This window comes from Cavia porcellus, unplaced genomic scaffold, assembly GCF_034190915.1.
Source record: "Cavia porcellus strain 051 isolate PalLab524CR breed Dunkin Hartley unplaced genomic scaffold, mCavPor4.1 scaffold_10, whole genome shotgun sequence".
Classification (NCBI taxonomy): Eukaryota; Metazoa; Chordata; class Mammalia; order Rodentia; family Caviidae; genus Cavia; species Cavia porcellus.
The window spans coordinates 497,048-516,324 of NW_026947493.1; the positions used below are offsets into that span (position 1 = coordinate 497,048).

At 52.1% G+C, this 19,277-nt stretch overlaps 1 protein-coding gene across 3 annotated transcripts in view; it reads left to right on the forward strand.

The window, feature by feature from the left end:
• Anp32a (acidic nuclear phosphoprotein 32 family member A) overlaps window positions 1–16,376 on the forward strand; it is a 33,936-nt gene extending 17,560 nt beyond the window's left edge. The window contains exons 1-7 of one of the 3 annotated variants that reach the window (XM_063256874.1): window positions 875–895; window positions 9,496–9,645; window positions 9,825–9,947; window positions 11,928–12,126; window positions 13,233–13,330; window positions 14,863–14,926; window positions 15,174–16,376. In XM_063256874.1, the coding sequence (XP_063112944.1) occupies window positions 890–895; window positions 9,496–9,645; window positions 9,825–9,947; window positions 11,928–12,126; window positions 13,233–13,330; window positions 14,863–14,926; window positions 15,174–15,235 (702 nt within the window). In that variant the 5' untranslated portion in view covers window positions 875–889 and the 3' untranslated portion in view covers window positions 15,236–16,376. Of the gene's footprint in view, window positions 1–874; window positions 896–1,054; window positions 1,325–9,495; window positions 9,646–9,824; window positions 9,948–11,927; window positions 12,127–13,232; window positions 13,331–14,862; window positions 14,927–15,173 lie in introns of those variants that run through there. The other 2 variants (XM_013143933.3, XM_003480036.5) reach the window with 2 other exon arrangements.
• The last annotated feature ends 2,901 nt before the right edge of the window (window positions 16,377–19,277 follow it).

A 19,277-nucleotide genomic window follows, 5' to 3' on the forward strand; every position in this document is an offset into this window, starting at 1 on the left:
CACGACTGAGTGCTTGCAAGGCAGGCACTTATACCGCTGAGCTAAATCCCCAGCCCCCTAGAACTTCTAAAGAGTTTACAAGAACTGATTTTATTATATGTGAGGTTATGAACAGTTACTTTGAAGAAAATGAGACATTATGGTAGCCATTGCTGATTTCCTGTCATCTTGTTGTGAAGTCCAAGAATGCTTTTATTGTTTGGATTGGTTTTAGTCCATTTTATATCATTTGATTTCAATATATGTGAAGGTATGGACAGCTGTTTTGAAGAAAACAAGAGACATCATGGTTTCCTGTTGTCTTGTTTTGAAATCCTGTGTTGATTGCATTGTTTTGTTCTGATCTGCTTTGCTCTGTTTTGTTTTATTCTCTTTAAAATAAAAAAAAAAAGGAGCTGTTGCTGTGGACAGATGGCTAGGTTCTTTGTACCTCATCTCCCATTATTGCCTAGTGTCTCCCAGGCTTGTAAAAGTTGTAAGGTTTGCTTTTAGCATTTTGAGATTTAAAACTGCTACAGACTGTGATTAACCTAGATTCAATTTGAAAAAAAAAAATAATAAATCTAGGTAAAATTTCTTCACCAAAACCCAAGGGTGGAAGCTGGAATCCTGCAAGTTCCTACAAGGGTTTTTTGGAGAGCTGGCGTCTTGCTGAGGAGTTCAGGTTGGCCTGTGCAGCCTGCCCCAGCTCGGTGCTGGGATTACAGGGTTACAGGGTTGGCTCCTCCCTTTCTCTTTCTGACTGCTGACTCGGCCCCTGCTGCTCTTCCTGCCCCAATGGTGGCTTCCTCACCCTCCCTTAATCTGCTGCTTTCGCTTCCCCTTTTTCTGTTAGCAGAGATAATGGAAGCCGTTTCTACTCAAGCAGTTTCTCACACTTCGCCCTAGGATGCAGGCAGGTTGGGAGTGAGGTTCATGTCCCACCTGGGGGTGGTGGTGCTGAGATTAAGTCACTTCTTAGGAACAGCCCAGGGCTCTTCTGTGTGAAGGCCGCCTGTTCCTCCTGAATCCTCGGTTTCCGCTGGTGCTAGGACACCCAGGCAGCATTTGCTCTGCCCGTTGTGAGGCTATGATCAGTTTGGGTGGAGGTGACTGGAAGGTGGCCAGGGTCAGAGTTTCAGCTCTGAGGCTGTTAGACCTTCCCTGCCCCTTAGGCCCTTCCAGCCTTGCGGGCTGGCCTGGAGCCTGGGCTGTTTCCCAGAGGTCCCCTTTTCTTTGCCTTCTGTGTGTCCTGATCGACCTGATCGACGGAGCTCAGTATAGAGAGACCTGGGACCTTGGGGTGAGGGCCAAGGCTGGAGTCTTGAGTACAGCCCACAGTGGGGTGAGTCTGACCTGGGGTAGCCACTGGAATTTCTGACTGGCTTTTGGGGGGGGGGGCGACATGGGGTGTCACTATGCAGTTCAGGCTGATCTTGAACTTGCAATGGTCCTCCAGCCTCAGCCTTCCAAGTGTTGGCAGTTATAGATGCGTGCCTACACGCCCAGCTCTACCCAGCTTTACCAGAAGTAAACTAGAACTGGGGCAGAGTCAAGGCCTCTGTGCCATCTCAGGTGGGTTGCTAAGTGGGCGGCAGCAGGCAGAAGTTAGAATCACCAGCCCAGGAATCTTTAAGGACTAAAACTAAGAAAATGAGTTCACTTGGTTTTTTTTTTTTTTTTGTTTGGTTGGCTTTTTTTGGGGGGGGGGTACTGGGAATCAAACTCCTACTTGCCAGGCAGGTGCTATGCGGCTGAGTGGTATCCCTGGCCTTGGTTGGGTTTTGTAGTCATGGTCCACACCAAGCAGAGGCTCCAGGCTGGGTCTCCTCTGCAGACATCTGTCCCCTGTGGTCCACAAGGGACCCTGTTTGAACTGCACAGCAGCAGGTTCAGCTCTGCCCCGCGGAATTCCAGTGGACACCTTGCCTCAGAAAGGACGAAGGGGCAGCCTTCTAGGGCCACTGTTCACTGCCCCTTCTCTTCTCTAGCTGGCCCTGTCCTGTTCCCCTGTGGGCACTCAGCAAGCATCTGCCGAGACAGGCAGAGAACGAGAGGATACCAAGACCCCAGACCCTGGCAAGGCTGTATTTGGGGGACAGAAGAAAGACTGACCATGCAGTGGCGCTCAGTGGGTCCCAGGCAGGGTTGAAGAGGTGGGATTCCCATTGTCTGGGAAGGGGAGCATGTCAACTAAAATGGCAGTAGGAGGGGAGGGTGGCAGACTGTGAGGTGGGGACAGGCAGCCTGGGTGAGGGGAGGCTCGGGGATTTGTTCGGGAACACTGATGGGGGTGTCTTTGCCCTTGATCCCCATGACCATTAAAGGCTTTGGGCAGTGAGCAGTGAGATGCGGTGATGTGATAGGTGCTTGACTGGGATTTACCGGCTCTGCCCTCCAGGCTGCCCCGTTGGCCTCTTCTGGGCCTTTCTATGGTACTGGGACAGTGCAGTGGCTCTTTAATAAGATCACCAAGACTAGCTGCGGTGCCTGGTGGGGGGGGCAGGCCTCCTGAGGTGCCAGGTCTCTTCCCCACCCTCAGGTCTTTGGAGGCCTCCTGGTGACCCTGTGAGATGACAGACAACAGATAGGACTGTGATAGGCCCCGCCTTTGAAGCCCGCTAGATATGCACTTCTGTATCCCCAGATTATTGCAGTACCTTCCTGGTCCTCTCTTTCCACTGCCCCAGTGTCGCAAGTCAGACCCCAAATTGCTCTTCTTTTTCAGGTCTCAAAACAGCCAGGTGGGTCTTACTTCCTGCTCTGGGAACTTTTCCTGTAGTCAGGCAGGGGCTGGACAATCAGAGAAGGCTTCATGCAGGAGGCTGACCCAATAGGACTGCCTGGGACGCTGGAATGAGGTTTAACGGGAGGAAAGCAGAGGTACATCAAGGGAGGGGTCCAACGCTGCAGGAGTTCAACAGGGAGGCAGTCCACCCAGCTCCTGCCTGGGTGCTGTCTGGAGTCCTCCCTGGATGGAGGAATACACAGCTGGGGCCTGCCTAGAAGTAGGTCCTCCTCACGCTCTGGGGAGGAGGGCGTGGTTCCCTGGGGCACCAAATTAGTCACAGGGTTTATGCCAATGAGGGCACGCCCCCACCACCCCCAGCCTATGAGCCGGCCCGGTGATAGCTTTATGCTAACATGCGCCCCGCCCCCCGCCTATGAGCGCCCGTGCAGTTTAATTACCACAGAGTCCTAGAGAAAATAAGTGTGGCGTCACTGCTTCCTGTGCCATGTGCTCGGTGCCTTCCCAGCGCTATTGTAGGAACAACAGAGGACCAGAGATAGAGATGCTTATTTCTTAGAGAGATGTTTGCTTGTTTTTAAAGTAATGTGAGACCTTGCCCAGAACTAGCTAAGATTTTGGAAGTATCTTGGAGAGCTGTGAGGTGGCCGGAGCCTCAGGTACCATAGAGGCTGCAGGAAGTCATATTCAGGGATGATCTATTAATCCCACGGCCTTCCACTGGGGATGATGACTCTTGATTCAGGGTGGCCGTGTGTGCTGTGGCAAAAAGCAAGTTATTTAAAAAAAAAAAAAATCGTAAGGGTAAGTTTTGTGTATGCCTATACACATACAAACAAGACATGTACTCAATCTAAAATGTCTTTCCTGGGGGCTGGGGATTTAGCTCAGCGGCATTAAGTACCTGCCTTGCAAGCAGGCAGTCGTGAGTTCGATGCCCGGTACCGATAAAAAGGAAAAAGACAATCAATCAATCAATAAATAAAATGTCTTTCCTGCTATGGCTTGTGGTTAGACGGTCACCAGCCCAGGTGATCCCTGGTAACTTTGAAAACGTTTAACTTTCTCCCAGAGCTTTGGCCATCCTGCCAGCATGGGACCTGACTGATTTCCACAGGTTTTGCCACACTGGTTATTGAGCAAAATCATAGCTTTTATGGTTAAAAACAAAATCACCAAAATATATCTGTTGTCTCTGCTTAAGGCCTTGATGTCTTAAGCAATTTGGCCTTCTCACTAGAAATGGGATCTGTGACTGGTTGGCCCATTTAAAAGCTGACCTATTTAAAACCCACAAGCACCAAAAACACCAGGTCAATTTGATTTGAGGCTCCTCTTCTGTGCAGACTGGAACCTGAAAACTAAATTGGTCAGGGACTGACAAGGTTGAAACCAAAGCTGCACATATTTACTGCAGTCATGCTCATGAAGAAAGAGAAAATTCAGGCTCGAGGTTATTGTAAAAAACCTGACAAAACAAGATGTGGGTGTAAAATCGAAAATCGCCACCTAGGTTCATCAGAAGGTGGGGAGGGCCCTGAACTTTCCACAAGGAATCCGTGCAGGCAGCTTGGCTGGTTTGGATGGTGTAGAGCTTGCCCCTGTTGCCATTCTTGGACTCTTGTGCACGCAGCAGTAAAGATGGCTGTAGATGAGGGAGGAGGCACACAGCTTGCTCCAAGCTGAGCTGCATTAGGTACAGTGTTTCATTGTACCTAATTCCTGGGCGCCTTAGTCAGAGGCGGAAACTGGAAGCCTGGGAGGTGAAATGGGCCAGTAAATAGAAAATCTGGGCTTTGGCCAGCTCCGTCTGACTCTAGTGCCTGCCTTCTGTTCACCTCTCTCCGATGCCTGAGAAAGTCCTGGAAAATGGCTCGCTCGCTCAGAGCTTCCAACTCCAGTTCGGGCTTTTAGACGGCTCTGTTTTAGGCCAAGCTGTCCGTTTTAATCAGGGCTGCCTTCACAGCCATGTGACTGGTGCAGCACAAACTGCTGTCATCGTCCTAGAATTCACCTAGTGCCCGGCAGATTTTTTGAGCAAAGACCCCTGGTTCCATTTTGCACTGGGCCTTTGAGCGCTGTAGCTCAAGAGCATCCGCCGTAGGCAGCATCCTGTCTCTGGAGCTCTAGGGGCCTGGCGTGTCTAGTGGAGGCATGTGAAGAATGCACTTCGCCCTGGCCTAGGTCCTGCTACCTGGCACACTGGACTGGAGTTGTTTACTGGCTGGTGTCTCCTCCCAGCCAGCCACTAGGCCTCTTGCTGGCAAAGATCTTGACCTTGGCTCACGATCACCTCCGCCTCTGTGGCCCCTCTGTGTTGCCGGAGCACCCTGTGCAAGAAGGTGGGGGATTGTATGCAGAGCACCAGGTCAGGTCAGGAATGTGCCAGTGACCTGTCACCAGGGCCCCTCTGCTCATCTGGGCCTCTTTGAGCCGCCCAGGGCACGAAGCAGCTATTGTTTAGTGAAGGCTGCCCCCATTCACTATTTATTCCTCCAGCTGAACCGAGCGTTCCTTGGCAGTTTGCCTCCCTGGGTATTCCTGGTACCTAGCATTGTGCCTGACACCATAACCAGGGCATTTGTTAAGCAGTTGCTTCTGTGTCCGTTCCCTGCTAGGCTGATTACAGGGAAGGACAGTCTCTGACCTCTAGGAGGATCAGATGCTTAATACACGATTAAATGATTCATGCAGCAGCTGCACTCCAGGGCTGGGATGCTCAGAGCTGGGTACAGGGAAGGGTTCCTGGGGTGGGGGACTGGGATTGGATTTGCAGCTCGAGGCCGGGAGGAAGGGACACTTTTACCAGGTCATGCTTAGGAGGTGGAATGTTTTATGAAGGGGTTGCAAGGCCAGACGTTTTGTGGGCTCAGGTTTGAGCTTTATAGGTTAAATGCTTGTCAAGTACCCTCCTGGGACCCAGAGGGGTCATTTGACCAGAGGGCTCCTTGGCCTCCGGGTCAAGCCCTGTCATTAGTAGTTCAGGCTGCTTCCTAACCACAGTTGTCCCCGGGGTCACAGGGACCTCATTTGGACGCAGAAGTAGGCTTGAAGAAACTCAAGGTGACAGTGACCATGGTTGCAATGTCGGAAATGGACAGGAAAGGTCAAATTGGAGCAATTTGTACAGATAATACTTCAGCAGTTACTGCAGCATTTATGTTTATCCTGGAAGTTGGGAAGAGGCTACACTGTGGGGATCCATTTTTTGAGAAGTGCCTGGGCCAGGCCAGTCTGACTTCTTAGGGGACAGGACGTGAATGTGGCCTTCTCCTGGGTCAGATCCCTGGCTGAAAAGCTCTTGATTCAAGCAGAGTGATCCCAGTTGTTGGGTTACTGAGAGTAACCGCACTTGGGTATTTTTAAATGGCCACTGGAATTGGGAGAGACTCTAAACCCAAAGTACAAATTTGCAGTTTAATTTTAACTTTGCACTTTGCTCACACCCAGGACTTGGCAGGGGAAATGGACTTTTTTTCCCCTTCCTTTTTAAGCAGAACACACTCTGGATGCAAAGGGGATGTGATTGTCACGTGGAAGGGTTAGCGCCCAGCCCATTGCCAAGTAAGGAGGAAATGGGCTGGGATCTAGATGAGCCAGCGGGTCCCAGGCCTGGAATCCCAGCAGCGTGGCCCTGGGCGGCCAGCAGACAGGCAGGGTAGCCAGGCTGGTTGTGAGGCTCATGGTCTTGTTTTATCCTGTTTGTCCACTGTAGAGACTTCCCGGGCAGCTCACTTACTTTCTGATAGTGACGCAGCATGTTTTGGGCTTTTTTTGTGTGGGGGCACCAGGAATGGAACTCAGAACCTTGTGCTTGCCAGGCAGGTCTTGCGCCTCTGAGCTATATCCCTGGCCCCTGGTTTTGGCTTTTTGGTGACACCAGCAAGCTTAAGGATCTCAGCTGTACCCTCTCCTGTACCCCCACAGTTAACTGTGTCCTCTCCTCTTGTCAGGAATCCCTAAACTACAGGAATCCAAGAGACCTCCCCTGTCCCTTCAGAGACTCAAGTTTCCTTAGCCTCCCTTACCCAGCTACAGCCTGCACCATCTACAATCCTACCACCACCTGGAGTCCCAGCACTCTGGGGGACTCAGGCAGGAAGTTCTAGCTAGCCTAAGCTGAGCAGTTTGGCAATTTAGTGATACCTTGCCTCAAACTTAAAAAAAAAAAAAAAAAAAAAAAAGAAAAGAAAATAACAGGATTGGGGATTTTGTTCAGTGCAAAAACCATGGGTTCAATTCTCAGTAATGCAAGGGAAAGGTGGGGGGGGCAAGTTTCCCAGGGGAATGGAAGCAGCCTTCTCCTCATCTGCTCTTTGAGCACTCCTCTGGGTCTGTCCTCTCTCCTGCAGCCATGAGGCAGGGCCAAGTCAGGTCCAGTGCTTTGATTTCTGAGGAAGTGTAATCAGGACGAGGGCCTCTGGGAATGGTTCCCACCCTGTCAGTGGAGCTGTTAGAAGAGGGTCCGAAAGGAAGCAGTGACAGCCAGGAGAGCCTGTGGCATCAAGGTGGAGTGTAGGGGAGCGTGTGCACTGCTTTTTAGGAATGTCAGAGCCTTCAGAACCTCCCTTTGTATTTTGGGCCTCCTGATCGCTTTGGGGTGGGTTCTGATGAGGCTGGGGGGTATCCCCTGGGTATCCTGTGGAGTGGCTTTGGGGATTAAAACCCTGTGATATGCCTGCTGAGGGCCCAAGAGAGCCAAGGACAAGAAGAAACCCAGTAATTGTAGTGACTTCAATATAGTCCCTGAGAGGAGTGGCCACCTGGCTTGGGAGTTGGGGACCAGCCTGGTGGGTCTGGTGCCCCAAAGCCTGCCCCAGCAGCACAGTGGCAGGGGGTCGCCTTGACCTCTCAGGACTGTGTGTCCATCACCTGCTATCCTTGGGTAAAGGTACTAAAAGCCTTGACCAGTCTGGAGAAGCCACAGGAAGGCTGAAGGGTTTGCAGAGTCCTGGAATCTTCCTGTTTGCCTTTCCCTAGTCAGCTTCAGGAAACCAATGGCACCGCAGGCTATGGCCCTGTGCCCTCGGTGCCCATCGCACCAAGAGAGATACCCAGAGTCACTGACCCTCCATTCATCTGTCCCCTAAGGCCTGGAGTCCTGGCTCTGTGCTACTTTCCTGCCCTGGGCAGAGGCCACACAGGAATTTCTCCCAGGCACTCTGGCCTGTGACCTTGAGAAGGTGGCCTGACCTGCTGTCCATCTGGCCTCTCTTGGGGACTAAACACCCCTTCCACCCCATGTGTACATCACCCCTCCTTGCAGCCAGTGCCCAGGCTGAGTGCTTAGTAGCTTGGAAGGAGAACTGAGGCTCCCCAACCTTCCCCCACCCCGCCCCTCGGGCTCTGCCAGAGGGAACTGTCCTGCTGGGGCAGTGTTCTCCAGTCCATCTGGGGGATAGAGGCAATACAGCCGCAGGGCCCTGCCGGGCACTAGGTTTAGTCAGTTCTGCCCATTGGGGCTGGGGATTTAGCTCAGCAGCATAAGTACCTGCCTTGCAAGCAGGCGGTCGTGAGTTCGATCCCCAGTACTGATAAAAAAATTTTTTAAAAAAGTTCTGCCCATGGTCCCCCTGCTCTGCTCCTGACCCAGAAACGCCCTGGGTAGGGACTGGTGAGAAGGCATGGGGACAGCAGTGACCCTTGGGACAGACAAGGCAGGGTTGCAATGGAGGACAAGCCCATGCCGTGAAATTCATGGACAGAAACCAGGGCCTGTGGGTAGGTCCCTGGGAAGGAGGTGGCAGATTCAGTGGACAGCGCTGTTTCTGGGAGGGGCACTATGCTGTGTCCTGGGCTGAGGGACCAGTGAGGAAGAGCTACTCCGGGGTTCCTGCCAGCCCCCAGAGCCGGCTTCCCCAGCAGCGGGTTTGCCCCCAGGGCCAGGTAGGGAATGGCTGACCTAGGGCCAACTGCTGGCAGCTGGTCTCCCTGCTGACTCTAGGTCACCTCCCGCCTGCTCTTCCTCCTGCCATGCCCGAGCCTGGTTTTCCCTTCAGCTCAGTCTGCCCCCAAGAGAGGGTGGCTTTCGTCAGTTCCTTCCACATTAGAAATAAAGCATTAGGCTCCCATTTGAGTGCAGACTGGGTGAGGAGCTGACAGGTCCCAAAGTCACCCTAGAGGTCTTGCCTAGAGACCTAGAGGTCTCTACCTCATATACAAGGCTCAGGAGCCACCACGGCCAGTGGTTTCTCCTTTGGACAGCACAGAACTTTTCCATCCTAGTAGGAACAGTGCTGATATGAGCACAGAGTTAAAGGAGTCCCTGCCTGCTGCTCCTATGGTGGGGCAAACCAAGTGGATACCAAGCCACAGTGACGAGTGCCTGGGCCAGGAGGGCAGGCTGTGACTGATGCAGGGAGCAGCGGGGAGTGGGTGAGAAGCCAGGTACCTGCATCTGGAGAGCAGGTTGCTGCATCTGGGGAGCCTGGTCTGGCTGGCCCACGGTAGGGGGCGCAGGGCATGGGGCATGCTACGTGCTGTGGCTGGAGCTGGGAGGGTAGGAAACATTAGAACGAGACCCAGTTGAGGTGTGTGGCTTGTGACAGGGTGGTTTTCCCTGTCCCCTTGAAGCCCCCTCCTTGCTTTCTCTGAGAGGACAGATAGATCAGGCAGGGTGAGTCCATCCTGCTTATTCGGGGGCACAGGGGCCAGAAAAACAGGAAGAAGCAAGGACACAGCGACTTGCCCCTAGTTGGATGTCCTGTCCTGACCATGCCCTGCCTCGCCCCCACCTGCTTCCGTTCACGCAGCCTTGCCCTTTCCAGGTGAAAGAACTGGTCCTGGACAACTGTCGGTCGAATGATGGCAAAATCGAAGGCCTCACAGACGAATTTGAAGAACTGGAATTCTTAAGTACAATCAACGTTGGCCTCACCTCAGTTGCGAACTTACCAAAGTTAAACAAACTCAAGAAGGTAAATAGTGCCTTGTGCCTGTGTGCTGGGCGGTGGGCAGAAAGGGGTTGGCACCAGCTCCTTGGGGGCATCACTGCCCGAGTGCATGCCCCAATCTCCGGGTCTGCTGTTCTGGCCTTATCATCAGAGAACCTCCATTTTCAAAGCCCTTTCTGCTTGTTCCTCTCTGCCTCATTTAGCTTGAACTAAGCGATAACAGAATCTCAGGGGGCCTGGAGGTATTGGCAGAAAAGTGTCCGAACCTTACGCATCTAAATTTAAGCGGCAACAAAATTAAAGACCTCAGCACAATAGAGCCCCTGGTAAGTCATTTGGGTTCTACCTTTTGTGTGTTGGGGGGGAGATTGGTATGGGGAGCCCTACTTTTTATTTATGTGTCTCCCTTTTATTAATTTCTCTTAATTTCTTTGGCTCTTGTGTGCTAGGAGATAGAACAGAAGCTTCTATTTCTGCATAGTCCAAGGAGAAACTAAAGCCCAGAGATATTAAGTGGGTGAACCAAAGTCACACAGCTAAAAAGGGCAGTCGGTGTGGCTGATCTGAACTTGGCTTTAGTTTCTGCTCCCAAGCTTTCTCATAGTTTCTGCTGAACTTTGGAAGCCTGAGCCGTTTATTCCCGGGCTCAGGAATCAAGCCCGGGTGTGTGGACTCCTGTTTCTTCTCTCAGGTGTTTGCCAGTGCTGGCCAGTGACTCTGAGCAGTGGAACATAGGTTAGAGGTGACCCAGAGCCCCGGAAGGGCAGAGGCATGCAGGGTGAGAGCCTCATGCAGGCCTCTGTCTCTGCTTGGGAGCATCCCTGGCCTCCCTTGTGGTGCCTGGGGCCTAGAGACCTGGCTGGCTTTCTGGCTCCTCTGCTTGTCTCTGCTGACCCGGGCACACCCTGGGCTTAGCTAATCTGTTAACTGGAAAGGGGAAGGGCGGGGCATGGTTAGACTGGTAGCTTCTCCATTACCAAGATCTGAATTACTATAGTCCCTACACTTTAAGGAATGACACTGTTAAGATGTGTCACACCCCCTGCCATCACAATGGCCTATTGTAAACACAAACACACACAGGAGCCACGTGGTAAATCAGGTGTCTGTGGTTGGGGAAGGCCTGGGGACGCGGCCATGGCTGTGTAGTGTCTATCAGGTGAAGGCTGTGCCGGGTTGGTGGGTTCTTGACCTCAAAGTGCTCCTGGCTCTTGTGGATACCCTTGGGGCCTCTTGATGGGCCAGGGTCTCAGGATGAGAAGCCAGCATAGCTTCCCCAAGCTGAGATGTCACCTGTCCGCTTGTGTCCCTCAAATAGAATACACTTCCCACAGAACAGCTCCGGGCAAGGTCTTCTGATCTCCTAGAAGGCAGAACTGATCTGATCTGTGTGGAGGTTTTGCTTTCGTAATTTCACTACGAAAAGAAAAACCTTCCCAGTGCTGGCCTTGTGTATATCGGGAATGCGGTGGAGGACCAAGCAGGGTGGGGACTGAGCGAACAGAAGCTTTCCACAGCACTGAATTTGAGTTTGGGTGCCCTAGGAGATCATACACACTCACTCACACGTGTCACAGCATTTCCCCACCCTCATCCGTGTGATGTATCCTCAACCCCTGTGAGCAGAAAACTGCTTTTGTGGGGAAGAGGTGCTGGGCCCGCCTCCTCAAAGACCACGCCCAGACACATACACACACCCCGAATTTGCCTCCTGGGCCTCCACCTCCACATCGCAGTGCTGGAGAGCTGATGTGATCCCACGGGGCAGGTATTGGGTTGGGACAGGAGCTCTTGGACCTGGCACATTGCAGATGGCTGAGTTGGGAAGTTGGGGTGCAGCCCCCTCACTCCCTAGAGGGAGACCTCTTCTTTCCTGGGTGTCAGTTTCCTCGACCATCCAGCAGGGTTGGCTCCCAGGGGTGGCTCCGGCTGGGCCAGCTATGGTCCACAGCTGTCACAGACTTCCCATGAGGTGGCAGAACAGAACCTGGGCTCCCCTTTGTCCTTTCTCCATCCTCTGTGATGAGTATGTTTCATGCAGTTAGATCACAGGTCTGTCCTTTTCCTCATCTGGCAAATGAACTGGTAATTACTTTGCTGCCTCCCAGGGGCTGAGGGAAAGCTGACTTGGTGTACACAGTACTGTGTTAATTGCCAGAGTGGGTGGGTGCGTTGGACCTTTTCAATCCCAGGCTCTTCCATCAAGGCAGAGCTTCTGGCTCAGGCCTTAGGAAGGCCCCAGGCTTGTCTCCTACTCCATTGCCACCCCACCTGTTCCACTGTTTGCTTCCGGTTTCCCCCTGCAGAAGAAGTTAGAGAACCTCAAGAGCTTAGACCTGTTCAACTGCGAGGTGACCAACCTGAACGACTACCGAGAAAACGTGTTCAAGCTCCTCCCGCAGCTGACGTACCTCGACGGCTATGACCGGGACGATAAGGAGGCCCCTGACTCTGATGCAGAGGGCTATGTGGAGGGCCTGGATGACGATGAGGAGGACGAGGATGGTGAGTGGCGGGGCTTCCTCTTGACTTTGCAGAGGGGTAGGCTGCAAATGGGGGACCCCATTTGCTGTGGCTTCCCTGCTCCCCAAAGTGACTTTTGGGTGTCACCCCTAGTAGGACAATGCAAGAGCCCCAAAGAAATGTCAGCAGGTACTCAAGTTGCTCAGTAACCTGCTGGAAACCACCTGTATCATGGCTTTGATGTCTGTCCCTTTTCTAGTGCTCCACAGGGAGTGACATTCTGCAGTGTCGCTCACACTTAGACACGTTCCCAGCAAGTGGATAGCGAAAGGTGAGGTGTGGTCTGGGGATTCTCTTTGCCCGTCCAGGTGTCCACTAATGGACACCAGGTCATCAGCTGGAGGGCTGTGGGGCCCCCTGGTGGCTGCAGCCCACAGTCTCAGTACTCAAGGGCAGGCATTGTCCAGCATTTAGGGCTCCAGCAGGAGAGGGGTGCATGCTCTGACAGCCCCCCATGTCCTGTGCTCCCTACACACATGTCCTCTCTGCAAAGGGATGCTGAGAGTTGGAGCACTGCCCATTTCAAGCAGACACCAGATTTTACTTTTGCTTGTTCGACTAGAATATTGTTCAAGACATCCAGCTACCCCATTGGCTTTGGTGAAGGTTTTTGTAATGGCAGATGATAACTCTCCACCACTCTGGGAGCCAGTGTGATGCTTTAGCACATGCTGGAGGTCTTGGGGTGCAGGAGAAAGGCCTGGGGTCCCAAAGCAAGTTTGCAGATCCTGTCTGGCTGCTCCTACCAACTCTTTATGTCACCTGAACAGTCCATTTCCTCTCTGGCTCAGGTGTCTGGCCTGTGAGTGGGGACTGTGGCCAAGGTGCTCTTTCTGGGTGAGGTAACCATTGCCCAGTGTGTGGCCCCAATGTGGAGGGACAGGGCTCTGGGGACAGTGCTTGCTGGGCAGGTCACTCGGGGCTGTGTGAGGGGCTCAGTGCCACTTTTGTGACTCACAGCACTTAGACCTCAGGCACGGGTAGTGTGGGGGACACCGGTCCTCTTTGCAGGCCCCACCACCTGGGCTTGTGCTAGTGGGGAACCCACTCACCCCACTTCCATTTTTGTCCCCGCTGTGACCCCACAGAGGAGGAATATGACGAGGATGCTCAGGTAGTGGAAGATGAGGAGGATGAAGATGAAGAGGAGGAAGGGGAAGAGGAGGACGTGAGTGGAGAGGAAGAGGTAAGGAGGCAGCTGGCTGTGAGGCCCAGGGGGCTCCCTAAGTTCCCTCGAGGCCCTTACATGGGCAGCCCTGGCAGCCTGGGCTCTTTCTGTGGGACAGGATTACAGAGTCCTTGGAGATGTTGGCTTAGGAGTGGAGAAGCGGATTCCCAAGGCTTCTGTGGGAAAACCTGCTCTTTCAGATGCACCAAATCCCAGCCCTGCTCTCTGCTGACTTGCATTTATATGGAATAAAGACACTGAGCACTTAAACCCCATGCCAGGCAGAATCACAGACAGCTCAGAAGGGAGCAGTAGTAGGTCAGGGCCTGCTGGAGCCCAAACTATAGAAGGACCAGGTTGCACATACGAAGTACGCATCAGGCCTGGCCCAGTACCTAAGGACAGACCACTTCCCAGCAGGTATGGAGTGGCTGAGTCCCAGCTCTGCCAGCTGCTAGCTATGTGTCTCTGGACAAGCTACTTGACCTTTCTGAGCCTTCTGTATTGTATAAGATCTCTTTCTCTGGTTGTGCAGAAAATAAAGTAAGTGACATGCTGGGGACAGTGTCTGACTCCTCGGTATGGGTGCTCACGCCCCCTTTCCATGTCCTGGAACCACGTACCAGGGCTGGAGCTCAGTCCCAGTCTCTCCACTGCAGAGCCGTCTTCTGTGACTTGTTTAGGAGACCATACCAGCTCTTCCTTTTTGTTTTTGAGACAGGGTCTCAGTATGTAATTCAGTCTGACCTTGAACTCACTGTGTATCCCAGGCTGGCCCCTAATTCACAGCGATTCTCCTGCCTCAGCCTCTCGAGGGCTGGGATTACAGGCGTGTCTCATCACACCTGGCTCTCTTAGTCAACTCTTAGTGCTAGCACACAGTAGATCTGCTAGGGGAGGTTTTGTATTGAAACAGGATCTCGCTATGTAGTTCAGGCTGGCCTGGAACTATGTAGCCCAGGATGGTCTCAAACTCACTGCGATCTTCCTGTCTCAGCCTCCAGAGTGCTGGGATTATAGGTGTGCGCCACCCACTTTTCTAAAGTTTCCAGGGAGGGGAAAGCAAGGATGGAGAGTGAGGCTTGAAGTCTGTGTGTTGGCAGGGATTCTCCCCACCCTCCCTTCTGGAAGATTCAGGCTTTCGGGACAAGGAAAGGGCAGAAAATTACAGTGGAACTGGCTTTTCCAATACTCGGGCCTTGTTCCCTGGAAACCAGAGCTAGGCTGAAGCAGATGAGAAAAGCCTGGTCTAGTTTTCAGAGCAGTGAGTCTGATTGGGACCAGAGTGTGCAAACTGCAGGCTACCGAACCCTGGCAACATGGCACGGGTAATCCTAACGTCTGGGGGAGCCCACAACCCTACACGACCATTTCCATGCATACTGCATGATTTAGGTGGTTTCTGGGGAAGGAGGTGAGTGCTTTCCACAGATTCCCAAAAGGCTCCTTGATCCAAACACATGAAGGCTGTGGTCAGGCTCCAAGGGGCTGGAGCGACAGCCCTAGACCAGCAACATTTCTTATCTTGTGGTATCCCCTTTTTCTCCTAGGAGGATGAAGAAGGTTATAACGATGGGGAAGTTGATGATGAGGAAGATGAAGAAGATGCTGGTGGTATGGCAGCCTTTTTGTTCTCTGTGGGTAGTGGCCTGGTCCCTTCACTTTGGCATCAGCCAGATTGGGCTCCAAGACCCCTGGCAGATGCCCATGAGTCTCTGGGTGACTATGCTTCTGGATTTCCGAGACGGCAGGGCTTCCTTTACCCATGATCTCTGGCTTCGGGGTGGGGGTGGAGGGTGAGTGACAGGTGAGGTGGATGGGGTGTGTGGTCTGAATGCCTTTCTTTCCCTTCCGCCTCCAGAGGAAGAACAGGGTCAGAAGCGAAAACGAGAACCCGAAGATGAGGGAGAAGACGATGATTAAGTGGAATCACCTATTTTGAAAAAACTTCCTATTGTGATTTGACTGTTTTTTACCCGTATCCCCTCCCCCCCTCCAAATCCTGCCCCCCGAAACTTATTTTTTTCTGATTGTAACGTTGCTGTGGGAACGAGAGGGGAAAAGTGTACTGGGGGTTGCGGGGGGAGGGAGGGTGGGAGGGGTGGAATAAAATACTATTTTTACTGCCACTCTTTTATTTTTTATTCCCCTCTTTTTGTGTCTGATTTTTGTCCCTGTAAATGCAAAATAGCTGAGTACACGCCAAGTGAGCATCGTCCCTTACTCTCACAGAACATGGCTTGCAGGTCTCTTGTGTTTCCTGGTATGTCCCCTGCCCCCGGAAGTGGCCGGAAGGCCAGGGCTGGCCTCAGTCCAGTTATGCACAGCCCAGGAGGGGCTGAGTGCCTGCCTGCTTAACTCTTGCTTGGGTTCACGTGATTTCTGCATTTCTCGGCCTGCTGGAGGCATCCAGCACCCTGGTTTGTAAATAGCAACCTACACAGGTGTGTTTTGGCACTGGTTGGGGACAGTCCCCGTCTCTCGTCCCTTTCCCCTTCACAGATGGTGGTGGGCTTCGCCCTACAAAGAGGATTCCGATGTGATGTCTTGGAAGCTGAAAACGGCAGGCTTATGAGTTACAAAGGGTTTGCTAATGATCATGAAAAGAAACCCTCAAACCTCACTCAACCTCTTAAAAAAAATTAACTGTCCTCTCTTGTTCTGTAAAATATTAGACGCTTTGTTTTACAAAAATGACAGGAGACTTCTTCCATGTGTACTCCTGGGCTTGGAACATTTTTACAAACCCAAGCCCGGGGGGAATGTTGCTGCATGTCGGCTGGGTTTTTTTTTCATACACCCGAGCACGGAAAAAACTAACGCAGAATTGTATTTTCTTACCTAGTGGAGATCCGAAATGACTGCAGAGTCCTAGTGAATGTACAGGTTTGCATTTGTGTCCCTCTCCCGGGTCGCTTTAGAAGTGATGTGTTATTTCCCACCCTGTGTTTCATCTGTATAAAAGACCATCCGCAGCGGTTTTTCTCCTGCCTCTCAGAAAAGCCAAACTTTGAGTTTTATGTCTGTTTGTCATTGATAAATTTCAATAAATCTTTTTATACAATTTTTTGGGGATGGCTTCTTTGAGTGTCACAGGCCCTTGATCGCTCTGAGATGTGTTCCTGGTGAGCTGCTAGCTGAAGAAGGAACTTCATTTTTGCCTGATGAAATCACTTTAGGAAATAACGTAACCTGATGGTCAAGCAGTACACTTTCGGTCACAAAGAAGACTTGGCCGGGTTAGCTTCACTCAAAGCTACGTTTAAAAAAACTAAATGTTAAAATAAAGCATTGAAATGATCAGGAGAACATTAGACTTGCCTTGGAACCTTGTTCTGAGTGTCTTTCGTTGCTTGCTTGTTTCCTTAGCATAGAAAGTTTGCTTAAACTCAGGAATATAAAGCAAATTGTTGCACAAGGTGAGAATTCCATGTGGTCCGTCACCCTTTCAACACGATCACTTCTCTGCTTTCTAAATAGTTGGCCAATATATAAATCCTAAGGAGCTACACAGAGGCCCCTCGACTGTATTCTGATTTGTTCAGTAACTGACGTTCTGATAGATGAGGACTCACACTTTTCATGGTGCTCTCAGAACAAACTAGGATAGAGTAGAGCACCACTTCTCTGACAGGGCTCAAGTACAAGGTTCCAGGTTCCACTGTGTTTGCCACAGCGTTTATATTAATTTACTGAAGTTGGTTATGTGGGGACCCCACAGGCAGCCCCTAGTTCTTCACACTGTCTCAAGGTCACTGTGTGACACCAGCAGTCAAGAGCTCCTGGGGTCCACCTTGCCTCTGGGTGGTGCCTTGGCACCTCGGGCACCCTGCCTATGGTCCCAGGCCTAGGACAAGAGCTGGCCTCCTGGGCCAGGTGCTATGCCTGGCACAGGGACTCAGGCACCAGGCAAACTGCTCTCTGCCTCTGAGCTGGGTGGGATAGAGACACCGATTGGCCCCAACTTATTCCATGAGTGTTCAGGAACACAGGAAAATAAGTGTTACCAAATGTAAGACGAAGTGGGTGATGGTCAGAGATGACAGGAGGGAAACCCCTGTGGGTGTCATGCTGCTCATTCACATCAACCTCAAAAAGATTGCCGGAAGCCCACCGAACAGACAGAAAGACTGAGGCTGGGAGGAAGACGAGACCTAGGTTGCCAGGCCACATCCATCTAACCTAGTCAAAAATGGCAACAGCAGCCTAGGGCTGGGCACAGCATCTCGAAAACTGAGTCAGCACCTTGTAGGCCCTGTTGCCTTGCTATCCAGATGGCCCGCAGTGACTCACCAAGGTCGCATGGCCATGAGGAAGTGCAGCACCTTGAGGAGCAGGCCAGGTGTGCCTGGTTCAGGTGCCTGCAGTCTTTTCCTCACCCTGCTCACCCCTGCCACCTGCTGCCTGCCCCCCTGCCTTGTGGCCACCTGTGCAAGGAGGCAGCTGGGCTGTGGGCCTCAGTGGTGGCCTCCACAGCTCTGGAGAGGAGGCTTTGGCCACTCTGCCAACAGAGCCCCTAGAAACCGCCCAGCGCATCCTCTTTCTGTAAGGGACTGGCAGTGATCTGGGAAAACCCCAGGATCATGCAAACCAAGCTGCAGACCCATATTCATGCTGAGGACGCATTGAGTGCCCAAGGCCATTGAGGACGTGCATGTTGGAAGGGTGTCACTTTATTATCCCCCCTCTTTGGCAATACTGGGGTTAAACCCAGGGCCTGCACTGAGCTGCATGCCCAGCCCTTTTAGTTTTAATTTTGAGACAAGGTATCATCAAAGATTCTTGAGACAGGTTCTCACTAATGTAGCTCAGCTGGACTTGAACTTGCAATCCTCCTGCCTCAGCCTTCCATGGTGTTCAGATCACAGCATGTGCTAGCACCTGAAAAATGTCACTTTAAGGAAACAATGTGTTGACGGGCGTGGTGGCGCACTCCTGTAATCCCAGCACTTGGGAGGCTAAGGCAGGTGAATCACTGCAGGTTCAAGACCAGCCTGGGCTACAAAGTGAGCCCAAGGCCAGCCTGAACAGCACAGGGAGACCCTGTCTCAAAAAGACAAAAGGGAGGGGAAAAAAAAAAAGGAACAATGTTGTTTACATTGTGGGGTGTGCCTGTAATCCCAGGATTTGGGAAATCGAGGGGGTGTGGTGAGTTCAAGGTCAGCCAGGCAACTTGGTGAGATCTTGTCTCAAGGAAAAAAACAAAACAAAAAAAACCCAGTGTCAGGTGCTTTCCTGGACTAACAACAGGGCAGCTGGCCGGTGTGCCCAGGCCCGATAGCGTGGCTACTCATGGGATTGGTGGCCCACAAAAGAGCGCTGAATTTATGCTGCACCTACTTAAGAAACGCAGAGTTTTGTGCCTTGTGGCACAGCCCTGTCATCCCAGGACTCCAGAGGCTGAGTTTGAGGCCAGCCTGGACTACATTAGTGAGAATTTGTCTCAAAAAACAAACAGCAAAAAACAAAGACTGTAGAGAGTAACAGGGAACTTCAGGGTTTAGACATAGATTCTCTGGTCAGATTAACCCCAAGGGCACTCCCCCTGGCGCAGCCTGCCAGCCTTGACAGAAAAGGGACAAAAGTTCCTAAGCCAGGAAGGGGGTGCACAGGAGACAGAACTAGAAGAAACAAAACCTTTAAATATGAGTAAAATAGACACAAGTGAAAGTTTCGCAAAATAAGCAAGCAATCACCCGACCCAACGCTCTTATTTGAAACCCCAGAGACGGTGGGTCACACAGAAGAGGGGCACAGCCATACCTGGAACCCAGAATGCCCATGCAACACGTCTCCCACGCTGGTCGTGAGCCGCTGCTCGGGCGTGGGCTGCAGATCCACTGCTGTGTCCCACCCTTGATAAGGTGTCACAGCTCTGCCAGCTGGTGAGCGACAGGAGAAGCCCCAGTCCCTGCTGGGCGTGGTGGTGCATGCCCAAAATCCCAGCGCTTGGGAGGCTGAAGCA